The following is a 26,491-nucleotide window of genomic DNA, read 5'->3' on the forward strand; positions in this document are numbered from 1 at the left end:
GGTGTAATCAAAAAAAGGTAGCCACAACAACACCTACATGCAATGTGTTGAAGTTGAAGCAAAGCCGGTTGTTTGAAAGCAGACTTTCTTATGGTAATGTGTAGAACACTTGATGGGACATGACAACAGAGGCACATAAAACATTGGAATCAATATTTTATTAAAAGCAGAAGGGACATCTTTATGTCCTCAAATGGAACATAAATACAAAAAAATATATGTACATATGGTAGTGACAAATAGAAGCGTACCGGATAGATCTGGACCAAGTTTACCCTTATAAGTTATGGAAAAATAGAGGAAATGAGCTCTGTTTGGAAAACAGTGGGGACCTTGTAAGCCTCTTATTACAGAGGTCGAGATGAATCATATAGATCACGACCCATCCCGAGTTAGGTTTATGGCCCACTCTGGGATAGGGTCATGACTCTTGAGGTACAAAGTAGAGCTACACGGTAAAACTAACATTTACAAATGGATTCCCAAAGAGGAAGAGCAACAAAAATGTCCATTATGGATCATCAGTTAGGCAACACGTTACTGTATGTTTAGATCTTACTACAAGCTGTTTTTGTTTCAATTCTTCAGTATACACCTGTCTCTGGTCCACTGGGTCTGCTACAGGATAACTCTACAGGATCATTCTGATAACCACAAGGGAACAGAAATACAAAAAGGCACTAACATTTTTTGCAAATATACTCTATCCTTTACAAAATGATCTGCAAAAAATATGCAAAGTATATACTGTACAGTTATGTATAGCTTGTCACTGAAATAATAAAAAGTGCTTAAAAGCATTATACTTGCTCACATGATTACATCCTCAACCTCAGGAATGACAAAAGTCTCGTTTCCAATAGGACACACAGGACAGCTGTAGTACACATGTTTCACCACAAAGGGACAGTATACAAGCAGAATATAAAACTAACCCCTCCTAGACAATTGGAAACTGAAGACTAACAGCTCTGGCAATGTAGAAGGAGATCCCTGCAACACAGGATTGTGTATGGATAGGCTATACATCTACTCCTGTGCCGTCCTAAAAAAAAAGTCCCAGATCCATTGGACTGTCAGCTCTAAGGTCATTGGTCAGAGAAAGGTTGATCAAGTTGATGGCATTGTGGGGGTTACCATTAGACATTTGTTGATTGCAATCAGTATACTGCCTATATACTGCACTATTGGCACTTCCATGGCCTAAATGAAGAGATGCACTTTGATTTGAGCTTGATTCAACTCTCTAAAACAATATATTCTTGACATTTTGTATACTATTAAACGTAACATTTATTTTGAGAAATTTATATTTTTTGGGGTTTTAAACCTGTTTGTACTCCAGAAGACATGAACTCTATAATGACTAGACCTTGACTAACCGTGCTGTTTTATAATTATTCCTGAAGTCTCTTGAGCTGTTGTCTAATACCGAATGCAATTTTGACATAGCTAATACTGTTGTCACCAAAAATACCAGCAGCAAAATCATCGCCATCCTTCAGACCAAACACTTCTCCATTATACGCTTTGAAATCACAGACCCCTGATACTTAGTAATACAATCGGAGTTTGAAAAAAAAAAAACAAACAGATTTAAGGCAGTTAGATGGGGTACAGTAAATATCTTGTTGGCGTCTCAAACCCTAGCGAAACACTTAATTCACATAGATTTCTCCTAGAATTTGGATTTGTACACCTTTCAAATCTAAACAGATTCACGACAGCTGAAAGGGTGCCACCTATTGCACACCTATCCCTTCAAGGATCTCCTCGAGTGGTGGCCCAGGCAGGGTTGCAGACCAGTTGATGGCACCAGTACATGATTTGATCACACCCCATGATAATGACCTCACCTGTGACTTATAATGTAGCTGCATTCCATACAGAACCAGGCAAGTAATGAAAAGCCATCTGGTAAATTAGCATGCCTTGGGCAGGGCTTGACATTCAGGTAAATTTGCCAGTGACACACCGGGCCAGTGCCAACTGGGAGCTACTGGCTCCAATGAAAAGAATACTGTCCTGGTAAAGCGGATGATGCACGCTGAGCAATGATGCACGCTGAGCAAGTAGCTTATAATGTCCTACCCTCCATACAGAAATAATTCCATTTTAACTTGACAACATCATATTAACATTGATTGTTTGGAGGGGAAAATAAAACCTTTGCAAAATCTCAAACATTGTGTTAATAGCTAGGTTTCCATCCAATTAGCGACAGATTTTCATGCGAATACTCAAAACTTTTCCCACCAGAGATGAGTTTCCATCAAATTGACTTGATGTGGATAAAAGGCGTTGTGCGGCCCATACACATTATTTTTGAGGTTACCAAATAAAAAAAATGGGTTTCCATCACATCTTCAAGTCTACTGATGGTTCTGTGACGTTTTGTTTTTGAGTTATATAGCGAATGTGCCCACTCTGGTCTTGGCTCGTGCCCTCTAGCCAACAGCTTGCAGAAACAGTGTGGGTATAGCCTACATGATGAGATTATTATAGACAAATGGCAGATTATTAGTCAAATGGCAGCCAAGCATCATGTCACCAGAATAACACCCTCGATATGTATTGTATAGGAGCATCAAGCTCATTACTGTGCACTTTCACCAACCCATAAGCTATTTCATCTGTAGCCTAATAAACTGCATGGTTTTCCAAGTCGCAGTGGGAGCAACCCACAACATATCACCACGTGACTCCAAGTTTACTTTGATATATATTTGTGCATAAAGGCGTTTCCACCGCCATTTCTCACATAATTTTACAGACACAAAAAGATCACACCTTGTGTTGCGTATTTTGTTTTGTCAATATTTGGAAAGGTTACCGATATATTAGCTGTTTACATCTGGCCTGTCATGAAATGTCTCATCCGACATGTACTTTACTCACATAAAAAGGTTGGAAGGAAACCTGGTTAGTGTTAGTGATTTTGAAGAGTCAGTCTACAGGTGTAGAGCCCTATAAAATTAGTTTTGGTAAATTCATTTTTCCCGGTTTAATTTAATAGTTTTCCTTGTTTTTTCCAGGTTCTCACTGTCAAAATCACACTGTTTTTAATAGGAAAACTACAACAACTTGGATGTTTTAAGTCCACAACAATGCTTAAACCACATCAGGAGACCACATTTTAAGGTCTGGGAACAATAAAAAAAAGTATAATTAGAGAATTATTGTGGGCTACACTGACAGAGTTAGCAGAAAAATTCTCTGCGATTGATACAAATCATTATATCATTTTTATTTTTTTTACTAGGCAAGTCAGTTAAGAACAAATTCTTATTTTCAATGATGGCCTAGGAACAGGCCTTGTTCAGGGGCAGAACACCAGATTTTTACCTTGTCAGCTTGGGGATTTGATCTTGCAACCTTTCGGTTGCTAGTCCAACGCTCTAACCACTAGGCTACCTGCCGCCCCACATTCTGTCAGATAGTCCTACTTTCCAGTCAACAGTTAATTGGAAAGGTGTTTTTAGGAAAACCTTTAGACACGTTCATTCAAACAGTGGATGATGACCGAATTGCACATCGCATACCCATTGTTTGCATACCCATTGTTGCTGCCCACTGCTATTAGAATAAATCTTGATAATAGAAAAAAAGCTAACTGTGAACCAAAAACTAAGATGACAAGCAAAACATTTTCACTGACACCCTAGTGACCAATTAAAAATAGGTTTTGCATTGCCAAGTCAAATGGTCACAGTCTCAAACCCTGCCCCCAGGGCTGATTGCTTGGGCCCCTAGCTGGAGTCCCCGGATGGGTCGGAGTCGGGCCCGTCCTGTTCTTCTGAGGGGAGGTGGACCCGCTGCTCGTCCATGCGCTTGGCCTGTGCTCTCTGGATCAGACTGAAGAAGTCCTCGTCAGGCACCGTGGGGGCCCGGGGTCCCCCTTCTGGCGGGGAGCACCGCTGGTCATCAATCCTGGAGGACTTGAGTTAGACCGTGAGAGTGAGAGAGACAGTGAGAGAGAAGGAGAGACATACATCTAAAATTGCAATTCATGAGTGCTGCAATTCATGAATCCTGCATAACCTGAGATAAGCACAAATATGTGTGTATTTTACCTCAATTACGCATCGATGGATGTCAATGGGAGACTAAGGTTAAGATTCAACCCATAGGGATGCTGAGGCAGTGAGACATGGCCTTACTTGGCACTTGATAAGCATGTTGAAGAAGTCATCGCTGGGCTCCTGGGGGTCTGTGTCAACACACAGGTGGCCCAGGTTGTTATTGGTGATCCTGAGGCCGGGCAGGTTGCTGACGCTGACCCGCTGGTCATCCAGGCGACGGCTCTGGGAGCTGACGATCAGGTCAAACAGCTCCTCTGTCTGGGGCGAGGTGATGAGCGCTGGATCTGAGAGAAAAGGGAGTTGGATTATATTCCTTTACTGTAATTGACCCCCCAAAAAAATCAATGCCACACATTTCTGACTAGAGATGTCCGGCAATGTGTGCTTTGAGTGATGCATTGAGTCATGCATTGACGTGAAAGGAAGTTAATGGAAGTAATGGAATTCAGGGATCCTCATTCACATAGATTTCTCCTAGAATTTGGATTTGTACACCTTTCAAACCTAAACAGATTCACAACAGATCCTTAATGGAAGTAGTATCAGGGATCCTCTAGCTTTAGACTGTCGTAACAGCACTAATTCGCTAACCTACCTAGCATTTCATTAAGAGAGACAGCCCCTCCATTCTCGCCGTTTTCTCCGTTCTCTACATTCGGGTCGTCAAGGTGGCAGCGCTGGTCGTCCATGCGGCTGCTCTGAAACTTGCTGAGGAGGTCGAAGAAGCAGTCCTCATCAGAGGGGTCACGACTTAGCTTCTGAAACAGAGAGACATGGACGCTAAGTGATAGAAGAGGCAGCACAACCCCTCATCCCACACACAATGACTCAATTGTCTCTTATATCCTTTTTATGTGGTTCATGTTTGGCTCGTGGGGCGGCAGGTAGCCTAGTGGTTAGAGCATTGGGCCTGTTACTTAAAGGTTGCTTAAAGGTTATGTTCTGGGACTGTTTTTCATTGTTCGGGCTAGGCCGATGGTTCGGGCTAGGAAAATCTTAACGCTACAGCATAAATTGACATTCTAGACGATTCTGTAGTTCCAACTTTGTGGCAGCAGTTTTGGGAAGGCCCTCTCCTGTTTCAGAATGACAATGCCCCCTTGCACAAAGTGAAGTCCATACAGAAATGGTTTATTGAGATCGGTGTAGAAGAACTTGACTGGACTGCACAGAGCCCTGACCGCAACCACATCGCCGGCCTAATCGCCCAACATCAGTGCCTGACCTCAATGCTCGTGGCTGAATGGAAGCAAGTCCTTGCAAAAATCTTCCAACATCTAGTGGAAAGCCTTCCCAGAAGAGTGGAGGCTGTTGATAAGCCAACTCCCATATTAATGCCCATGGTTTTGGAATGAGATGTTTGACGAGCAGGTGTCCACATACTTTTGGTAGTGTAGATAGATAGAAATACAGATATCTATCTAATCTAATCTAAGAAGCACCTTTGGCAGCGATTACAGATGTGAGTCTTTCTGGGTAAGACTCTAAGAGCTTTCCACACCTGCACAACAATTGTTAGGAAGGACCACCATCCAAAGTGTAGTTAACAACTTCACCATGCTTCAAAGGATATTCAATGTCTGCTTTTTTATTTTCACTCTTCTGACAAACCTTCTTTGCGAGGCATTAGAAAACCTCCCGATTTTTGTGGTTGAATCTGTGTTTGAAATTCACTGCTCGACTGAGGGACCTTACGGATAATTGTATGTATAGCATACAGACATGAGGTAGGCATTAGAAAATACACAGTGCGAGTCCATGCAACTTAAGCACATTTTTACTCCTGAACTTATTTAGGCTTGCCATAACCAAGGGGTTGAATACCTACAGTATTTAGCTTTTCATTTTTTATTAATTTGTACACATTTCTAAACACAAAATTGAACTTTGACATTCTGGGGTATTTTGTATAGGCCAGTGACAAAAAAAAATCTGAATGACATTTTTAAGCCTTAAGACAATTGAGACATGGGTTGTGTGCCATTCAGAAGGTGAATGGGCAAGACAAAAGATTGAAGTGCCTTTGAACGGGGTATAGTAGTGATGCCAGGCGCACCGGTTTGTGTCAAGAACTGCAACTCTGCTGGGTTTTTCACGCTCAACAGATTCCTGTGTGTATCAAGAATGGTCCACCACCCAAAGGACATCCAGCCAACTTGACACAACTGTAGGGAAGCATTGCCCAGCAGCCCTGTGGAACACTTGACACCTTGTAGAGTCCATGCCCTGACGAATTGAGGCTGTTCTGGTGGGGTGCAACTCAATATGAGGAAGCTGTTTCTGGAATGGCCATTAGTGTGATTCTCTAGTTTTAGCCCAATGCAATCATTGGCAGTACAATTATTGTCTCTACACAGTAGTGTAAAGTACTTAAGTAAAAATACTTTAAAATACTACTTAAGGAGTTTTTTGGTGTATCTGTATTGTACTTTACTAAACTCAGCAAAAAAAGAAAGGTCCCCTTTTCAGGACCCTGTCTTTCAAAGATAATTCGTAATATCCAAATAACTTCAAAGATCTTCATTATAAAGGGTTTAAACACGGTTTCCCATGCTTGTTCAATGAACCACAAACAATTAATGAACATGCACCTGTGGAACGGTCGTAAAGACACTAACAGCTTATAGACGGTAGGCAATTAAGGTCACAGTTATGAACAATAAAGAGGCCTTTCTACTGATTCTGGAAAAACACCAAAAGAAAGATACCCAGGGTCCCTGCTCATCTGCGCGAACATGCCTTAGGCATGCTGCAAGGAGGCATGAGGACTGCAGATGTGGCCAGGGCAATAAATTGCAATGTCCGTACTGTGAAATGCCTAAGACAGCGCTACAGGGAGACAGGACGGACAGCTGATCTTCCTCGCAGTGGCAGGCCACTTGTAACAACACCTGCACAGGATCGGTACATCTGAACATCACATCTGCGGGACAGGTACAGGATGGCAACAACAACTTCCCGAGTTACACCAGGAACGCACAATACCTCCATCAGTGCTCAGACTGTCCGCACTAGGCTGAGAGAGGCTAGACTGAGGGCTTGTAGGCCTGTTGTAAGGCAGGTCCTCACCAGACATAAATACTGTATGGGGATGAGGTAGGTAGATAGATGGGCTGTTTACAGATGGGCTATGTACAGGTGCAGTGATCTGTGAGTTGCTCTGACAGCTGGTGCTTAAAGCTAGTGAGGGAGATATCAGTCTCCAGCTTCAGAAATGTTTGCAGTTCGTTCCAGTCATTGGCAGCAGAGAACTGGAAGGAAAGACGACCAAAAGAGGAATTGGCTTTGGGGGTGACCAGTGAGATATACCTGCTCAAGTGCTACAAGTGGGTGCTGCTATGGTGACCAGTGAGCAAAGGCAGGGCTTTACCTAGCAGAGACTTGTAGATAACCTCTAGCCAGTGGGTTTGGCGACGGGTATGACGAGTATGAAGCGAGGGCCAACCAGCGAGAGCGTACAGGTCGCAATGGTGGGTAGTGTATGGGGCTTTGGTAACAAAACAGATGTCTGTGATAGACTGCATCCAGTTTGTTGAGTAGAGTGTTGGAGGCTATTTTACAGATGACATCATCGAAGTCAAGGATCGGTAGGATGGTCAGTTTTACGAGGGTATGTTTGGCAGCATTTACTTTTGATACTTAACCAAAAACATTTAGACTTTTACTCAAGTAGCATTTTACTGGGTGACTGACTTTTACTTGAGTCATTTTATATTAAAGTATCTTTTACTCAAGTATGACTACTTTTTCCAGCACTGCCTCTACATCATTTTGGCGATCTGTGTGTTGCATTAAAAATCAAGTTGTTGTTGTTTAAGTTGTTCTGAAACCTTTTCCTAGCACTTTGGACACAATACGCCTTTGATACTGCCTGGAATAGCGTACTGCCTGGAATAGCGTACTGCCTGGAATAGCGTACTGCCTGGAATAGCGTACTGCCTGGAATAGGGTACTGCCTGGAATAGCGTACTGCCTGGAATAGGGTACTGCCTGGAATAGCGTACTGCCTGGAATAGCGTACTGCCTGGAATAGCGTACTGCCTGGAATAGCGTACTGCCTGGAATAGCGTACTGCCTGGAATAGTGCATATGTCACGATTTCCGCTGAAGTTGGTCCCTCTCCTTGTTCGGGCGGCGTTCGGCGGTCCAAGTCACCGACCTAATTTTCCTTTGGTTTTGTCTTGTCTTCCATCACACCTGGTTCCAATCCCATCAATTACATGTTGTGTATTTAACCCTCTGTTCCCCCTCATGTCCTTGTCGGTGATTGGTTGTTGTAAGTGCTTGTGCACGTCTGTCCTGGTGTGTGTCGGGTTATATACCCAGGATTTGATTGTTCTGTTTTCCGGTGTTTTTTTTTGTGTTATTAAACTGCGCCGTTTGGAAACAGTTTTTGCTCTCCAGCGTCTGACTTCTCTGCCGCCAGTACGCACCACTAACAGCATAACAGTGTTCTCACAATCTGACCAATTATGTCCCTCAGCGCTGAGAATGCCCTACCTAGGGTTTATACCTTGGCCTAGATCTTCAAGGTTGCTCAATCTGTCACCTGACATAATGTAAAAATAAACCTCCTTTCTTGCCCACTCTAAATTTCACATGAATAACGAAACTAGACCTTTCAAAGCTATCAACACCTCAGTGTTAATATGTTGATGAATATGTTACAAATAATGTATACTGTTATAACGAGCTAATTCCAATGTAAATATGATTGTTCATCACTATTTACATCACTTTTGTTTATTTGGGTCAAACATAGCACAACCTCTTTATACAGTACACATAAATGATCCAGAATCAACATCCCACTACTACAGTATAGCCATCTCCAATTTCCACCCTCAGGATACATTAACATGATTCTCTGCACTGAAGAAGTGTGTGGTCCTGCCTCCGTGTTGATGATAAATGCCTTGGCAGGTTAATGGTAGACATCAAAGGCGGTAAACCATAGGACACATCATGGATCAGTAATGGCTGATGGTGTTATTATCCCCCTGGATGTCATACCATAATGACACCCCATTATGGCACAATCAACACCAAGCATTATCGCCAAACAAATCGAACTGGATACACAACGTACAATCCCATTACGTTCTGGTAGCAAATTGGATTGACTAAACATTTGCTTTGATAATTGAAAACCTTTAAAACTCAATTTGGTGCAGCGTGATATAGATGAAGGGCAACTCACAGTGAACAAGATAACCAGAATCAGGTCAGAGACTAGAATGTTCAGTAGTACGATACAACAGTGATACTGCTATAGGCGGTCACATTTTCAGCAGCAACTTTTCTTGTGAAAACTTCATAACAAAATTAGACTACCCTTCAAATGTTGCTTTACTGGGTATTATAAATGCATTTAAATGTGTCTGACTCTCTGGCAAAGCAAAAAAAAAACAGACATTTAGGCTAACACTTAGTGTTGCTTTCTAACTAGTCTATCATCCATCAAACAATAATTTTGATAAAGAGTATGAAGTGACTTACCACACAAGCACCTCTCTTTCCGATCTTTCCCTTTCTCTCTCTCCGAGCGCTCTCCCCTTCCCTCACTCTCCACACGCCTGACTCACTCCCCTCTCTTCCCCCACCACTCTCCTCCTTTCCACCCTTCCCTCTCTTTCCCTCACCACCTCCCTCTCTCTCTCTCTCTCTCTTCCCCTCACCACTTCCCTCTCTCTCCCATCTCTCATCCCCTCGTCACCATCTCTCTCGCTCTCTCTCTTTCCCTCCCTCTCTCTCTTCCCCTCGCCATCTCCCTCCCTCCCACCATTTCTCTCCTTCACCAATTCCCTCCCTCGCCATCTCCCTCCGACTCTCTCTCTCCCTCCCTTCCTTCCTTCCCCTCGCCACCCCTCTCTCCCTCCCCCTCTCTCCCTCGCCACATCTCTCTCTCTCCCTCCCCCCGCCTCTACCTCCGCCCGCCTACATCGCCACCTCCCTCCCTTCCCCTTGCCCCCTCCCTCTCTCTCTCTCCCCCTCACTCCCTCTCTCCACCTGCCTCCCTTACCACCTCCCTCCCTCTTCCCCTCGCCACCTCCCTCCCTCTTCCCCTCGCCACCTCCCTCCCTCTTCCCCTCGCCACCTCCCTCCCTTTTCCCCTTGCCATCTCCCTTCCTTTCCCCTCGCCACCTCCTTCTCTAGCCACCTCCTTCCCCCTTCCCTCGCCACCTCCCTCCCACTTCCCCTCACCACGTCCCTCTCTCACCACCTCCCTCCCACTTCCCCTTGCCACCTCCCTCCCACTTCCCCTCGCCACCTCCCTCCCACTTCCCCTCGCCACCTCCCTCCCTCGCCACCCTCTTCCCCTCGCCACCTCCTCGCCTCTTTCCCTCGCCACCTCCCTCCCTCCCTCTTCCCCACCTCCCCTCTTCCCCTCGCCACCTCCCTCTCTCATCCCCTCGCCACCTCCCTCCCTTGCCTCTTCCCTCGCCACCTCCCTCCCTCGCCTCTTCCCTCTCTCGCCTCTTCCCTCTCTCGCCACCTCCCTCCCTCTTCCCCTCGCCACCTCCTTCTCTAGCCACCTCCTTCCCTCTTCCCCTCGCCACCTCCCTCCCACTTCCCTCACCACCTCCCTCTCTCGCTACCTCCCTCCCTCTTCCCCTCGCCACCTCCCTCACTCTTCCCTCGCCACCTTCCTCCCTCTTCCCCTCGCCACCTTCCTCCCTCCCTCCCCTCGCCACCTCCCTCCCTCCCCTCGCCTCTTCCCCTCGCCACCTCCTCGCCTCTTCCCCTCGCCATCTCCCTCTTCCCCTCGCCACCTCCCTCCCTCTTCCCCACCTCCCTCCCTCCCTCTTCCCCTCGCCTCTTCCTCGCCACCTCCCTCGCCTCCTCTCTTCCCCTCGCCACCTCCCTCCCTCTTCCCCACCTCCCTCCCTCTTCCCCTCGCCACCTCCCCTCTCGCCCACTCCTCCCTCATCCCTCGCCACCTCCCTCCTCGCCTCTTCCTCGCCACCTTCCTCTTCCCCTCGCCACCTCCCTCTTCCCTCGCCACCTCCCTCTTCCCCTCGCCACCTCCCTCTTCCCCTCTCGCCACATCCATCTCTATCTCTTGCTCTCGCCACCTCCCGCTCTCGCCACCTCCCTCTCTCGCCACCTCCCGCTCTCGCCACCTCCCGCTCTCGCCACCTCCCTCTCTCGCCACCTCCCGCTCTCGCCACCTCCCGCTCTCGCCACCTCCCTCTCTCGCCACCTCCCTCTCTCGCCACCTCCCTCTTCCCCTCTCGCCACATCCATCTCTATCTCTTGCTCTCGCAAGAGCCCTTGGCACAGGAAGCTTAATAATGGCCTCCACTTTTGCCATGAATGGTCAGACTTTTCCTTGACCCACTACCTTTCCTAGGTTGCAAGTTATGCAAGATACGGTCATACATCTTGACCCCAAGATGGCCTGCAATACTACCCTCATAAGTACAGTATCTCTTGTCGGAGTGTAACTGGAACGACAATTTGAGATACACTGGGGCCTGTAGCCTTGAATAAAAGTGTCGTGGGAATATTATTTTCTCACCTCATAACGTCATCTTTGTCAAAGTAACACACTCAAACTCATTCACTGGATGTACAGTATCTCCGCAAAAAGAAGGGAGAGAGAAGCATATTTTTTCTGTTCAGTAATCATACTGCTTCCTAAACAGTGTCAACTGTAAGGATCCTCTCTCTTTTCAGAGGTCCTACCAACCCGCTCTCCTTTGGGGTCTTCAAAGGAGAGGTCAACTCAGGAGTTCTACCAAAATCCAATCTGGTCTCAGAGCATTTCGTATTATTCTGTACTTAAATCTGAACACTCAATTTAGTATGATATGTTACATTTCGTGTGGTATGTATTAATTTGTGGATGACCATTAGCCAATTCACATTTGATGTTATGAATTACAGTTAGTATTATTTGTTACGAATTTGAAAAATGTCCAAAATGTTACCAATTTGTAAAACATACAATAATGAGTTTAAGGTTAGGGTCAGCTAACATGCTAAGTAGTTGAAAAGTTGCTTATTAGCTAAAATGCGAAAGTTGTCTATGATGAGATTCGAACTTGCAACCCCAGGATTGCTAGATGTTCTCGTTATACTCCCACCCATGCACCTCAACCAACCACCCTACTTTCCTGTTTGCCTTAAGTAAACATACCAAACAGAACATATAATATTTGTGTGTCCCGGATAACATTTACTACGTTACGTCTAGTCACTGAGACCAGGCTGCAAAGTCAGGACCACACAGAAATGTTTCAGACAGATCAAATATGGTGAGACTACTGACATCCTCCTCAAAACTAGACTTGCCCTCAGCAATCTTCTTAGACATAGCACGTGGAAAAGCACCAGCTAGGAACACTCTAGGGTATTTCTCTGATAACCCATCAGGTTCCTCTACTCTGGCACCTAACAAACAACAGAATACACCACAACTTTCCCTCCCGCCAAATCATTGCCTAAAATCAACAAGACTCCCTTCACAGGTAGGGTAGGCTTCACTCCAACGACCACGCGACCAGAAACAAGATCAGACTTGAGTTCCACATTCTACAAGCAACCCATCTACAAGCCTTGAACCAACACAGTCACCAGTTGCTGAAGTGTCAAACAAAATGAAGGACTGGGCGGCCCCAATGTCTTCCAGTATCTTCATTGGCTGTTTAACACCACTCTGCAGAGATAAAAAACCCTTCTGAAACAAAGGGTTCATTCAAATCTGATCTTGTTTAGGAGATAAACCAGTCCCAACCAGAGACTTAATGCGCTGGAGGGCTCCCACAAGAAGAAAGCTTTTTCTCTCAAAATGTTCTGTTTCAACTTAGGACAGACACAGAGACAAATATGGCTTTTCTCATGGCAGTAAAGCCAAACTGGCAAATACGGATAACCAGTTCTGTCCATCCTTGTCTCTGGGTGCTGGTGGAAAAGACAAACCTTGTAGTGAGAGAGGACTTCTCTGGATAGTTTTTTTGTGTAGGGATATTAGTACTTTGTGCCCTGTTTGAAGGTATTTTTAGGTCAACACAAACTCATACTCATCTGTAAGGACTGCAGCTTTCTAAAGCATGATAACCTTGTGCTCATTAATGTAGGTAGCAACCCTTGATTCCTGGTGTTTGTGACGCTCGCTGTTTGGTGCGATGCAGATCCGGTGGTGAGTGTGGGGAAACAGAGGTGACGCAGTCTGTTCTTTTGAGATTTGATTCAGGGTCTTTACCTGACAAAGTCATGTTAAGATATATGAGTTATTCTGTTAGCGGTTTTGTGCCGAATCCACTGCAGAGTTGCAGGTGTCACGTTTATGGGCATGTTGCAGCAGTGTGTAGGAGGGAGATTCCAAGATGTGGGAAGTGTGCAGGAACACATAGAACAGAGGAATGTGTTGCTTTAGTGGAAAACGTTGTCAACTGTAGGGGTGCCCATGTTTCTGGGGATCAGAGTTGTCCGGTAAAAGAGGCGGCAGGTTGAGGTGGCCAGGGTCAGAGAGGCAGGTTGAGGTGGCCAGGGTCAGAGAGGCAGGTTGAGGTGGCCAGGGTCAGAGAGGCAGGTTGAGGTGGCCAGGGTCAGAGAGGCAGGTTGAGGTGGCCAGGGTCAGAGAGGCAGGTTGAGGTGGCCAGGGTCAAAGCAGTGCAGAAGATGTCATATTCTGAGGCAGTGAAGAAAGTAGGAGGGTGGATCAAGGGTGAGGGATTCTGAGAGGATCCCTGTGAATAGTAGATCTGTGCCAGAACAGAGGGATAGGCCAATGAGTGATATGTTTCAGTAAGGTTGGCTTCTTAGTGTTCATAGCAATGGTTATCAACTGTACTGCAGAGATGGTACGTAAGAAAATAGAAGTTGTGGTGGCAGCTGCAGAAAAGTACTTGGGGATATGAGATTTCACTTCAGAAGAGTTACAGGGTGTGTTAGCGGTAGTGTCCAGTCCTCTCAGACATGGGATAGAATCAAACAGGGATAAAGCATTGGAATAAGGTGGTGGGTTTTAATGAGGGTAGGGTAAAAAAAAAGGATATACAGTCATGGCCAAAAGTTTTGTTAATGACACAAATATTAATTTTCAAGACGTCTGCTGCCTCAGTTTGTATGATGGCAATTTGCATATACTCCAGAATGTTATGAAGAGTGATCTGATGAATAGCAATTAATTGCAAAGTACCTCTTTGCCATGCAAATGACCTGAACCCCCAAAAAACATTTCTACTGCATTTCAGCCCTGCCACAAAAGGACCAGCTGACATCATGTCAGTGATTCTCTCGTTACCACAGGTGTGAGTGTTGACGAGGACAAGGCTAGAGATCACTCTGTCATGCTGATTGAATTCGAATAACAGACTGGAGGCTTCAAAAGGAGGGAATCATGCTTGGAATCATTGTTCTTCCTCTGTCAACCATGGTTACCTGCAAGGAAACACGTGCCGTCATCATCGCTTTGCACAAAAAGGGCTTCACAGGCAAGGATATTGCTGCCAGTAAGATTACACCTAAATCAACCATTTATCGGATCATCAAGAACTTCAAGGAGAGCGGTTCAATTGTTGTGAAGAAGGCTTCGGGGTGCCCAAGAATGTCCAGCAAGCGCCAGGACCATCTCCTAAAGTTGATTCAGCTGCGGGGTCGGGGCACCACCAGTACAGAGCTTGCTCAGGAATGGCAGCAGGCAGGTGTAAGTGCATCTGCACGCACAGTGAGGCAAAGACTTTTGGAGGATGGCCTGGTGTCAAGAAGGGCAGCAAAGAAGCTACTTCTCTCCAGGAAAAACATCAGGGACAGACTGATATTCTGCAAATGGTACAGGGATTGGACTGTTGAGGACTGTGGTAAAGTCATTTTCTCTGATGAATCCCCTATCCGATTGTTTGGGGCATCAGGAAAAAAGCTTGTCCAGAGAAGACAAGGTGAGCACTACCATCAGCCTTGTGTCACGCCATCAGTAAAGCATCCTGAGACCATTCATGTGTGGGGTTGCTTCTCAGCCAAGGGAAAAGGCTCACACACAATCTTGCCTAAGAACACAGCCATGAATAAAGAATGGTAGCAACACGTCCTCCGAGAGCAACTTCTCCCAACCATCCAGGAACAGTTCGGTGATGAACAATGCCTTTTCCAGCATGATGGAGCACCTTGCCATAAGGCAAAAGTGATAACTAGTGGCTCTGGGAACAAAACATCGATATTTTGGGTCCATGGCCAAGAAACTCCTCCGACCTTAATCCCATTGAGAACTTGTGATCAATCCTCAAGAGACGGGTGGACAAACAAACTCCAAGGATTGATTATGCAAGAATGGGCTGCCAACAGTCAGGATGTAGCCCAGAAGTTAATTGACAGCATGCCAGGGTGGATTGCAGAGGTCTTGAAAAAGAAGGGTCAACACTGCAAATATTGACTCTTTGCATCAACTTCATGTAATTGTCAATAAAAGCCTTTGCAACTTATGAAATGCTTGTAATTATACTTCAGTATTCAATAGTAACATCTGACAAAAATATCTAAAGACACTGAAGCAGCATTTTTTGTGGAAATTAATATTTGTGTCATTCAAAACTTTTGGCCACGACTGTACACACACACAGACACACACACAAATAGATATACACAGTTGAAGTCTGAAGTTTACATACACTTAGATTGGAGTCATTAAAACTTGTTTTTCAACTACTCCACAAATGTCTGTTTAACAAACTACAGTTTTGGCCAGTCAGTATGGACATCTACTTTGTGCATGACAAGTAAGTTTGCCAACAATTGTTTACAGACAGATTATTTCACTGTATCACAATTCCAGTGGGTCAGAAGTTTACATACACTAAGTTGACTGTGCATTTAAACAGCTTGGAAAATTCTAGAAAATTATGTCATGGCCTTAGAAGCTTCTGATAGGCTAATTGACATCATACGAGTCAATTGGAGGTGTACCTGTGGATGTATTTCAAGGCCTACCTTCATACTCCGTGCCTTGTTGCTTGACATCATGGGAAAATCAAAAGAAATTAGGAAAGACCTCAGAAAAAAACATTGTAGACCTCCACAAGTCTAGTTCATCCTTGGGAGCAATTTCCAAATGCCTGAAGGTACCACGTTCATCTGTACCATCAATAGTACGCAAGTATAAACACCATGGGACCACGCAGCCGTCATACCGCTCAGGAAGGTGACGCATTCTGTCTCCTAGAGATGAACGTACTTTGGTGCGAAAAGTGCTAATCAATCCCAGAACAACAGCAAAGGACCTTGTGAAGATGCTGGAGGAAACAGGTACAAAAGTATCTATATCCACAGTAAAACGAGTCCTATATCGAAATATCCTGAAAGGCCCTCAGCAAGGAAAAAGCCAGTGCTCCAAAACTGCCATAAAAAAGCCAGACTATGGTTTGCAACTGCACATGGGGACATAGTACTTTTTGGAGAAATGCCCTCTGGTCTGATGAAACAAAAATAGAACTGTTTGGCCATAATGACCATCATTATGTTTGGAGGAAAAAGGGGGATGCTTGCAACCCGAAGAACACCATCCCAACCGTGAAGCACGTGGGTGGCAGCATCATGTTGTGGGGGTACTTTGCTGCAGGAGGGACTGGTGCACTTCACAAAATAGATGGCATCATGAGGACCGAAAATGATGTGGATATATTAAAGCAACATCTCAAGACATCAAGTCAGGAAGTTAAAGCTTGGTCGCAAATGGGTCTTCAAATGGCCAATGACCCCAAGCATACATCCAAAGTTGTAGCAAAATGGCTTAAGGACAACAAAGTGAAGGTATTGGAGTGGCCATCACAAAGCCCTGACCGCAATCGTATAGAAAATTTGTGGGCAGAACTGAAAAAGCATGTGCGAGTAAGGAGGCCTGCAAACCGGACTCAGTTACACCAGCTCTTGTCAGGAGGAATGGGCCAAATTTACCCAACTTATTGTGGGAAGCTTGTGGAAGGCCACCTGAAATGTTTGACCCAAGTTAAACAATTTAAAGGCAATGCTACCAAATACTAATTGAGTGTATGTAAACTTCTGACCCACTGGGAATGTGATGAAAGAAATGCTGAAATAAATTATTCTCTACTATTATTCTGACATTTTGCATTCTTAAAATAAAGTGGTGATTTTAATAAAGTTAATTTTCCATGGCAAGCCATTCTTAAAATGAAGTGGTGATCCTAAAACAGGGAATTTTTACTATGATTAAATGTCAGGAACTGTGAAAACCTGAGTTTAAATGTATTTGGCTAAGGTGTATGTAAACTTCCGACTTCAACTGTATAATTGTTTGTTTGTATTTATGTACAGTTGAAGTCACATACACCTTTTTACTACATTTAATCCTAGTAAAAATTCCCTGTTTTAGGATCACCACTTTATTTTAAGAATTTGAAATGTCAGAATAATAGTAGAGAGAATGATTTATATCAGCTTATATATATTTTTTTTTCTTCACAAAGTGTAATGAATTGATACTATAGTTCAGTTGGGGGTGGCAATGCAACATATTGGATGCCAACCACCGTTAAACTCCACCAAAGAAAAATATTCTAATCTGTGTGTGCCACACCCAAACAGAACCAACCAAAAACAGAATCCAGAGAAAAACCAAAGACTGTAACACAGACCTTTTCAACTCACATTTTTTTTTTAAGAACAACTTGTGACCTGGTGTGAAACAAATAGACCAAAGTTCAAATAACATTTTTATTTACCTTATTTCTGTAGACAAGAGAAAGATTAGCCAGATGAAGTCCACTTTGTCTCCATTTCAACCCCAAGTTGCACAACTGCTATTTTAGTCAGTCATTAAATAACAGGCTTCCTTCATACAATGGCTTCCTCGCCCTTTTCCATGTCAAGCCACTGATTGCAACAATTAACAGCATCACAGAACCGCGACGCATGGTTGGCCGCCTCAGATGCCAAGTGACAGCAAAGCACAACCGCTTTGGCTGACGCTGGCCGAGGATGCCCTAAGGATAACGGAAGCACAAAGGAATATTGTTGTGAACAATCTAGAGCAGTCAGAAAGGCCTGCAGGTTTACTTTGTGTTATTCCTGAACACTGATTTATTCTGACGCCATCAGACACAGCACGCCTGTCTCTACCAGGAATGAACCTGGAGATTTAGATTGTCCAATAACCCTCATTAAATCACATCATGTCTCACCTATGGCACTTTTCCTTGCCTCTATAATCATGATGTACATCTCAGACTAAAAGGTGCAAAGATGCAAGGACCCTACAGGCTTCAGAAGCGTCTTCCTGACCACCAGCTTTAGTGCGCTAATCACATTTATTTCATTTTATCCGTCAGGTTAGCTTCCATTGATTTTTTAAAAGGCTTCCATTCCTAAAATGCAGAGAGGAAACTGAAGCTGGACTCGGTAGATAATGCCTTTCCGTAAAACACTTTGATACTAGGAGGAAAGTGTCAGATTTAATTAGGGCTTCAAGGAGATACAAGCTACTCAAGAGGTGCTACCGCTACCGTCTCCTAAAGCTAACACACTTCAAGCCATTGTGTCTCTGAGCCCATTATAGAACTAGGCTACACATTGAAAACAATAGTCTTTGTAACTGATGCCTTTTAGTGGAGCTGACATAGGGATGAGTTTGACCATTCTAATTTTCTCTGGTATATTCTCCACGTTAATTAAATGAACATGACTAGTAAACACCAGGCGCATGTTGTTGTTATGCAGGGATATAATGAGGAAGTGAAGTTATACAGTGCATTCAGAAAGTATTCAGACCCCTTGACTTTTTCCACATTTTGTTACGTTACAACCTTTTTCTAAAATTGATTAAGTTGTTTTTTCCCCTCATTTACACATAATGACAAGGCAAAAATCAGGTTTTTAGAATATTTTGCACATATATTAAAAATAACAAGAGGAAATGTACATAAGCATTCAGACACTTTACTCAGTACTTTGTTGTAGCACCTTTGGCAGCGATTACAGCCTCGAGTCTTCTTTGGTATGACGCTACAAGCTACAAGCTTGGCACACGTGTATTTGGGGAGTTTCTCCCATTGTTCTCTGCAGATGCTTTCAAGCTCTGTCAGGTTGGATGGGGAGCGTTGTGGCACAGCTATTTTCAGGTCTCTGTAGAGATGTTCGATCGGGTTCAAGTCCAGGCTCGGGCTGGGCTACTCAAGGACATTCAGAGACTTGTCCCAAAGCCACTCCTGCATTGTCTTGGCTGTGTACTTAGGGTTGTTGTCTTGTTGGAAGGTATACGTTCTCCCCAGTCTGAGGTCCTCAGCGCTCTGAAGCAGGTATTAATCAAGGAAGTCTCTGTACTTTGCTCCGTTCATCTAGTCTCTCAGTCCCTGTCGCTGAAAAACATCATCACAGCATGAGGATGCCACCACCATGCTTCACCGTAGGGATGGTGCCAGGTTTCCTCCAGGCGTGACACTTGGCATTCAGGCCAAAGCGTTCAATCTTGGTTTCATCAGACCAGAGAATCTTGTTTCACATGGTCTGAGAGTCTTTAGGTGCCTTTTGCAAACTCAAAGCAGGCTGTCATGTGCCTTATACTGAGGAGTGGCTTCCGTCTGTCCACTCTACCATAAAGACATGATTGGTAGAGTGCTGCAGAGATGGTTGTCCTTCTGGAAGGTTCTCCCATCGCCACAGAGGAACTCCCCCGATTGCTCAGTGTGGCCAGGCGGCCAGCTCTAGGAAGAGACTTGGTGGTTCCAAACTTATTCCATTTAAGAATGATGGAGGCCACTATGTTCTTGGGGACCTTCAATGCTGCAGAATTGTTTTGCTACCCTTCTCAGATCTGTGCCACAAACAAATCCTGTCTTGGAGCTCTACGGGCAATTCCTTCGACCTCATAGCTTGGTTTTTACTCTGACATGCTCTGTAAACTGTGGGACCTTATATAGACTGGTATTTGCCTTTCAAAATCATGTCCAATTAATTGAATTTACTACAGTTGGACTCCAATCAAGTTGTAGAAACATCTCAAGGATGATCAATGGAAAAATTATGCACTGGTTAACTATGTTTTTCAGAACTTAGTTGCAAGAGGCATCACTGCAATCCCCGGTTGGAATCCAGGCTGCATCACATCCGGCCGTGATTGGGAGTCCCATAGGGTGGCGCACAATTGGCCCAGCGTCGTCCGGGTTTGGCAGGGGTAGGCCGTCATTGTAAATAATAATTTGTTCTTAACTGACTTGCCTAGTTAAATAATGGTTAAATAAATATTGAAAATGAAAATATGGCTACTCACCGGAGGCGGGACTTGGACTGTGATTTCATCGGTGTCCACAGGGGAGTCAAACCACTGCCTCTCATCTGAGGACTGGCTGTCGGGGTAGCCCTTCCCTCTACTTGGCTGAGACTGCTGACTCTTGGATCTCCGAGATATACTGTCCAATTCCTGGCTGTCTCCATTCTTGCAGGGATACCATTGGATTTTCATTGATTTTACATGTGTACGTTGTCATTTTATAAAATGTCAGAAATTAGGTGGGAAAACGAAATCTCAATGAATCAACAAAATGACTGTTTTTACCTTATCTGACGAGTACTTCCACAGTTCGACACTGTCCATACTGTTTCTCTTGGTAATTTTGGGTCTGGCTCCTAGAACAAAGAGGAGAGCAAAAGAGGACATCAAAGCATAAGATACCCTTTGTAAAGTTGTCAATGGACGGTTTAATGTGTATGGATGGTTTAGTGTCCTTTAGTACTGTAATGAATGGGGGGACAGTATTGCCCTGAGGGGGGCTTTAACCCGGGTCACCTGACCCAAGACAAATACCCTATCCACAATCCCACTTCAGAGACATAGTAACACACTAATCAAGGCTAGGATCATTAAAGTATGTACAGGTATTTCATAAATATTGTGGCAGCGGGCAGGGAGAGGTGAGAGGAGTGGTGATTGAGGGGAGATATCTGGGCAGTCCGTTGGCTTCACCCCTGGGCCTTATGTGGACTTCCTGCCCCAAAGAAGAAAGACTAACTTGTTAAGCCAGGGAGTGTTTGGGGATAAAAGGGGGAGGCAACATTCATAACGGGGCAGAGTAGGAGAGAACCAAGAGCGTTATGAAGAGTGGGAGAAGACAGAATACTATGTGTGAGATTACACTTTGTGACCTGGACTGTCGGACTAACCCCCTTGTGTTTGGCTGAGGACCCGAGTGTGCGGATTACCTCTGGAAAAGGGAACTGACAAAGGGAATGGCTTGTGGACTGTTAGGTGGTGAATTCCCCCTTCTTTCCCCGTGTATGAAAACCCCTAATAAACTTCCCCTTTGCATTCTATTTGTGCCTGGTTTGTTAATGACCTTAGTGACGTGGAAACCCCACACCCTTGATCTTAATACAATATGTATTCATTTCTGATTGAATCTGGATGATCAACACAATCTATTAATACATGTAATCTAAAATGTAATCTACGTAATCCCTGAAAAATATTTATTATGAGAGGACCATACACAAACAATAACTAGTAATGCTGCATTCTCCAAGAAAAGGTCAAAATCTCACCTTTCTGGTAAAAATAGTTATACATTGCTGAGGTGTAGTCACTTTTGAGGACACAAGCTCAAGTACAAATATGAAACTACAAAATATTTTATGACGTATTTCCTATTCAACAAAACTGTATGGATACGGCTTGAATTGACATGTGTTTTATAAATATAGCATAATAAAATGATTAAACCACTATAAGATTCCTATGACTCTAAAATACATATTTGTATGTTTAGTGTTAGAGAAAATGTGCATATTTTCTAAAGGTCTCTCTTGATCAAAACATCTGCTCCCACAACTGTGAACGTCACACATAGCTCTAGCTTGGCTTCCTGAACTTGTTAAGAACTTGCCTTTCATCTCATATTAAACAAAGTGTTTTTTGTTTAATCTATGAATTATTTTATCTCTGAATGTGCTACTTAGATTTCACATCCTACCTCTCACAGTCAGTGGGAACCAGTACTAACGCTACCAGGGCTACCCCAATTCTGATCTACGGTGTCCATAGATCCATTTATAAGCAAAAATGTCAGTCAGAACCGGTACCAGAACCACGCAAGTCCCCTAGACAAGGGACTTAACATCTAAAGAGGTTTAAACAGTTTAAAAAATAGTTTACAAACCCCTTATAAAAGGGTGCAATAACGTTATCTTACCAATGTCTCTAACATTGATGTATTACACAAGGTTCTGTAGGATGACCATTCAAAATCTACATTGTTCAACCGATAAACCTATATGAACATAAAACCAAAACACATATCTAGACTGTTTCCCATACAGCTCAAATAGATGGTCTTGTGACGCGTGGTGAGGACGCGGTTCAGTCAGACAGCCAAGTAAAAAGACTGTGGTTAACGGGCCCTTTACGAGCCATGAACCCATAGGGAATGTTGGGCCAGTGTGTGAGCTGGACGGCCTGCACTGAGATATGGAGAATGTGTAGGGCTGGCACAATTATTGTACAATTGTGTAACCGACAATAACTGTGAATTAAAACAAATATATATCTTCATAATCATCTTACTACATTTATTTTTGAGGAAGGGGGATTCAACTTTATATTGAAGTAGATATAGTTGACCTAATATGAGTCTGTCATTTGAAGTGGTTAGAGTTGGTAATCATGTTACGAGCAGAACGTTCTGGAAGAGAAGCATCATTTCCAAAAGTTCCAAGCTGTTAAAACCATTTGTTTTTGAGATAGGGGTGTCATCAGGGCTGTGTTGTATTTATTACAAGCTCACAACATTTTTCAACAAAAATGAAAATTGACAATAACTGTACCATTTGCATGACAACCGTTACCCAAAAATCCACAAACGTCACAGCCCTACCGATGTACCCTCTATGTCCATTTCTGCAGTCCACTTCTACGTAGATAGGACAAGCATGAGATCTATCAGTCATGTGACACTTGGAAAGTAAAAAAATAAAACACTATGTATTTGGTTGTATCGTTAGCTATAGAATTGTTTGGATTGGATTAGCAATTACATTTAGAAAGTTATGTTATTATCATTATCCTGAACATTTGTATTTTTGCTTCATGATATGACCAATAGATGATTTTAACCATGTGGCTGGGGCCTAATTCTTCAAAACTTGACATCTCTATTTTCATTGTGTTTCTGTTATGTGCATCAGAGAACCCATCTGTGTATTTGTTTGGAGGGGAAAATGTAATGCTTGACGATTACCATCACTCACTCTACACCGTGCCCCAGTGTACACAACCAAATATTTTGTTGTCATACATGGTCTGTGTTATGTCCGTCTGGACTGGGACATAATCACCATCCCAAATCTATCTACACTGGTTTCCTTCGGCTCTCACGTGTCCAGTGTATGGACTCACTGAAGGCCTAGTTATCTCAGACATGCACATCTAGGGCCCGATTCAGATTTAGGAAATGTACATCTTTCCTATGCACTTCAGTAGTTGGGATTCAGATTTACAGTGTGGAGGTGCGTAACAGACTTTGCAGGAGTGGTTCCCTTGCGCACGTTGAATACATTTAATTAAATTGCTGAAAACCCTCCCACTTGCTGGCCAACAGATTTTCTCATGGAGTTTTCATTCAATCGGGTTTTCAGTACATTTATTTAAAGACACCCCTTTAAATTTGGTGTACCTTTTAATAAAACATAGTTCAACAGACTCACAAAAATTTACACAAAAAATGTTTGATGAATCAGAAATAGTGGTTTGATTCCCCCTGAAAGTTGCCATATTCAATTGTTCAATCCATAAAATATTGGAAGGTGAGAGAAGTGTACAATAGGGGTTGAACAGTAAGTCCTATAAATCTACCATAATAATCCTCAATAATCATGGAACTTTGACAACGGTCCAGTCGTGGTGGACCGCGCAGTTTTGAACTTACGTATGTTTTGCGTTCCATCATGATTCAAATAATAGACTACAAGTCCCAAATTACTGCACAACTTATAATACGTCAGCCTAATATGATCCACTATTGCTAGAGATCCTAAGGAAAAACTACACAAACGTGACAGAGGCATGAACAGTAACATAACAACGTAATTGAATGATGTAATATGTAAGAAAACTAACACTAAAGTCACTGACAGTTATAAATGTATGTGGGTATAACTGACGGTTACTACCGATAGAGGCTAATATTTAACATGATACAAATTGTGTTTTTTTTTTACTGAAAAGTCTGGGCATATAATTAAAACATTGTAGAAATCATAAATCAAACTGGTAGGTTTGGTGCTATACTGTCATTTGCTCATGGCTACAGAAGCTGATAGCTCGGGTCCCCCAATTTCATCCCAAGTTGTAAGGCCAGCATAATCATAAACTTCACTGTGGAAAAAGTGAAACAGTCTGTTGATATGCTTCAGTTTGCTGCCATATGACTTGTTTCACATTTGTCTCCAGCAATCACAAGGTAAAATATATCTAAAACAATTGTCATTTATATTTACAATCCCCTTATCCAAAAGGCTTACTCATTTACCTAGCTCTTATCGATAGTTCTTATGAATTTATAAATGACAGTTTATGGAGAATGCTGTTATTTCTATCGGGAAAAAATAAAGTAGATGTTGTTCCACTTGGAACTGACAGGTTGCTCAACCTTACTACATCTTTTCATCATGTGTAAATGTGGTGAAATTATGAGGGAATTAAATCAAGGACTGAATATCTGAAGACACACTGCCACACCTTATTTTTTTAATCTCCACCCTAAATTAATAGCAAGTTAATAGCAAGTTAATAGCAAGGTCAGAAAATGCGTTAAAAAGGGAATTATTTACGGTGGCTTAACTCAGATTGGAATTCCCCCCAAATGAATAGACACAACACAGTCCTAAATTACATACTAGTTTGACAATTTGTAAATAGTAAGGCATAAAAGTTATTCTTGCATAGAAAACGCTAAGCACCAATGGTTCGCAAACTACAATACTCTAAACTTCATCACCATTATAACAACCTGAATGTCTGTCTTCTCATTGTATTTCCATTTTGCGAGGCGGCAGTGCCAGGGCCGCCAGGGCTGGGTCCCACCTAACCACAGTCTGTACAGCATGGGCCTGCTGATCCAAACAGACCGTCTCTGTCTCAAATAAACATCCAACATGTCCTCACCATACACAGAGCAGGGCAGTGTCCACCTGACTAACCCTTTCCTCCCAACCCGGACTCAATAGAAGATGCAATTGACCGGAATTCTCTCAAGTGACCTCAAACAATGTCCACTCAACATTCCATCTATCAGTCTTATCTTCATTAGATTATTTCTCACATGGTCCCTTTATCTTTCTCCTATCATAGCCTTAGAACATTGCCGTTCTCTTGGAATACAGAGTATATTCCCTGAATATTTTTTAAACAATATATCACAATGACATAAATGGGTAAGAAAAAGACAATACATCGATTTCCTCTCAACTGTTACTACATGTAGAATTGTAGGGTGTCATTTATATAACCGTGCGTGAATGAGTAACAGTGCATATCTGTCAGGGAGAAACATTAAAACCCATTCACATCCTTTTACTATATTTCGTACAATATCAAAATGTGCCACTGAACAATTTCTGTAAATCCATGAAATTTGGTGTCAACATAGCTAGTACAAGTGTCTAGTCAGGCCACATTGAAATGTTAAGATTGATTGTCAGCATCTAATTTCCAGTATCAACATTGAGAAAATATAAAGAATCATTCAAATTACATTTCCAAATTAAATTGTTTAAAAGCATATATTATTTTTATTTGACCTATTCCAAGCCCAAATATGCTAAATATACAGTATGATTAAACTCATTTGTAAAGTACAGACGTTTCTGCATTGCACTATATTTAGTCTTTGTACAAGTGCGGGTACAATTTTTTTTACACGTCACAAATTAAGTCATGTGATTACATGTTCCAATGGTCATATATTAATGAATAATATTTGGTGTATAGATTGTCTGGATCAATATATAAATATATATATACTTTCGAAATATACAGCACATTTGGAAAGTGTTCAATACCTTCCCTTTTTCCACATTTTGTTACGTTACAGCCTTATTCTAAAATGGAGGAGATAACACATTTTACTCAATCTACACACAATACCCCATAATGACGAAGCAAAAACAGGTTTTTATACATTTTTACAAATGTATTAAAAATAACAAACAGAAATACCTTATTTACATAAGTATTCGTAGCCTTTGCTATGAGACTCAAAATTGAGCTCAGGTGCATCCTGTTACCATTGATCATCCTTGAGATGTTTCTATAACTTGATTGGAGTCCACCTGTGGTAAATTCAATTGATTGGACATGATTTTGAAAGGCAAATACCAGTCTATATAAGGTCCCACAGTTGACAGAGCATGTCAGAGCAAAAACCAAGCTATGAGGTCGAAGGAATTGCCCGTGGAGTTCCAAG

At 43.0% G+C, this 26,491-nt stretch overlaps 1 protein-coding gene across 2 annotated transcripts in view; it reads right to left on the reverse strand.

The window, feature by feature from the left end:
* Positions 1-138: 138 nt before the first annotated feature.
* The window catches only part of LOC115101187 (G-protein-signaling modulator 1-like), a 74,967-nt gene continuing 48,614 nt past the window's right edge, over positions 139-26,491 (reverse strand). For both annotated transcript variants that reach the window (XM_029620478.2, XM_029620476.2), the window contains exons 10-14: positions 20,593-20,663; positions 20,308-20,472; positions 4,678-4,840; positions 4,161-4,366; positions 139-3,938 (exon numbers count right to left, since the gene is read on the reverse strand). In XM_029620478.2, the coding sequence (XP_029476338.1) occupies positions 3,750-3,938; positions 4,161-4,366; positions 4,678-4,840; positions 20,308-20,472; positions 20,593-20,663 (794 nt within the window). In that variant the 3' untranslated portion in view covers positions 139-3,749. The remainder of the gene's footprint in view (positions 3,939-4,160; positions 4,367-4,677; positions 4,841-20,307; positions 20,473-20,592; positions 20,664-26,491) is intronic.

Source organism: Oncorhynchus nerka, linkage group LG19 (genome assembly GCF_034236695.1).
Source record: "Oncorhynchus nerka isolate Pitt River linkage group LG19, Oner_Uvic_2.0, whole genome shotgun sequence".
Classification (NCBI taxonomy): domain Eukaryota; kingdom Metazoa; phylum Chordata; class Actinopteri; order Salmoniformes; family Salmonidae; genus Oncorhynchus; species Oncorhynchus nerka.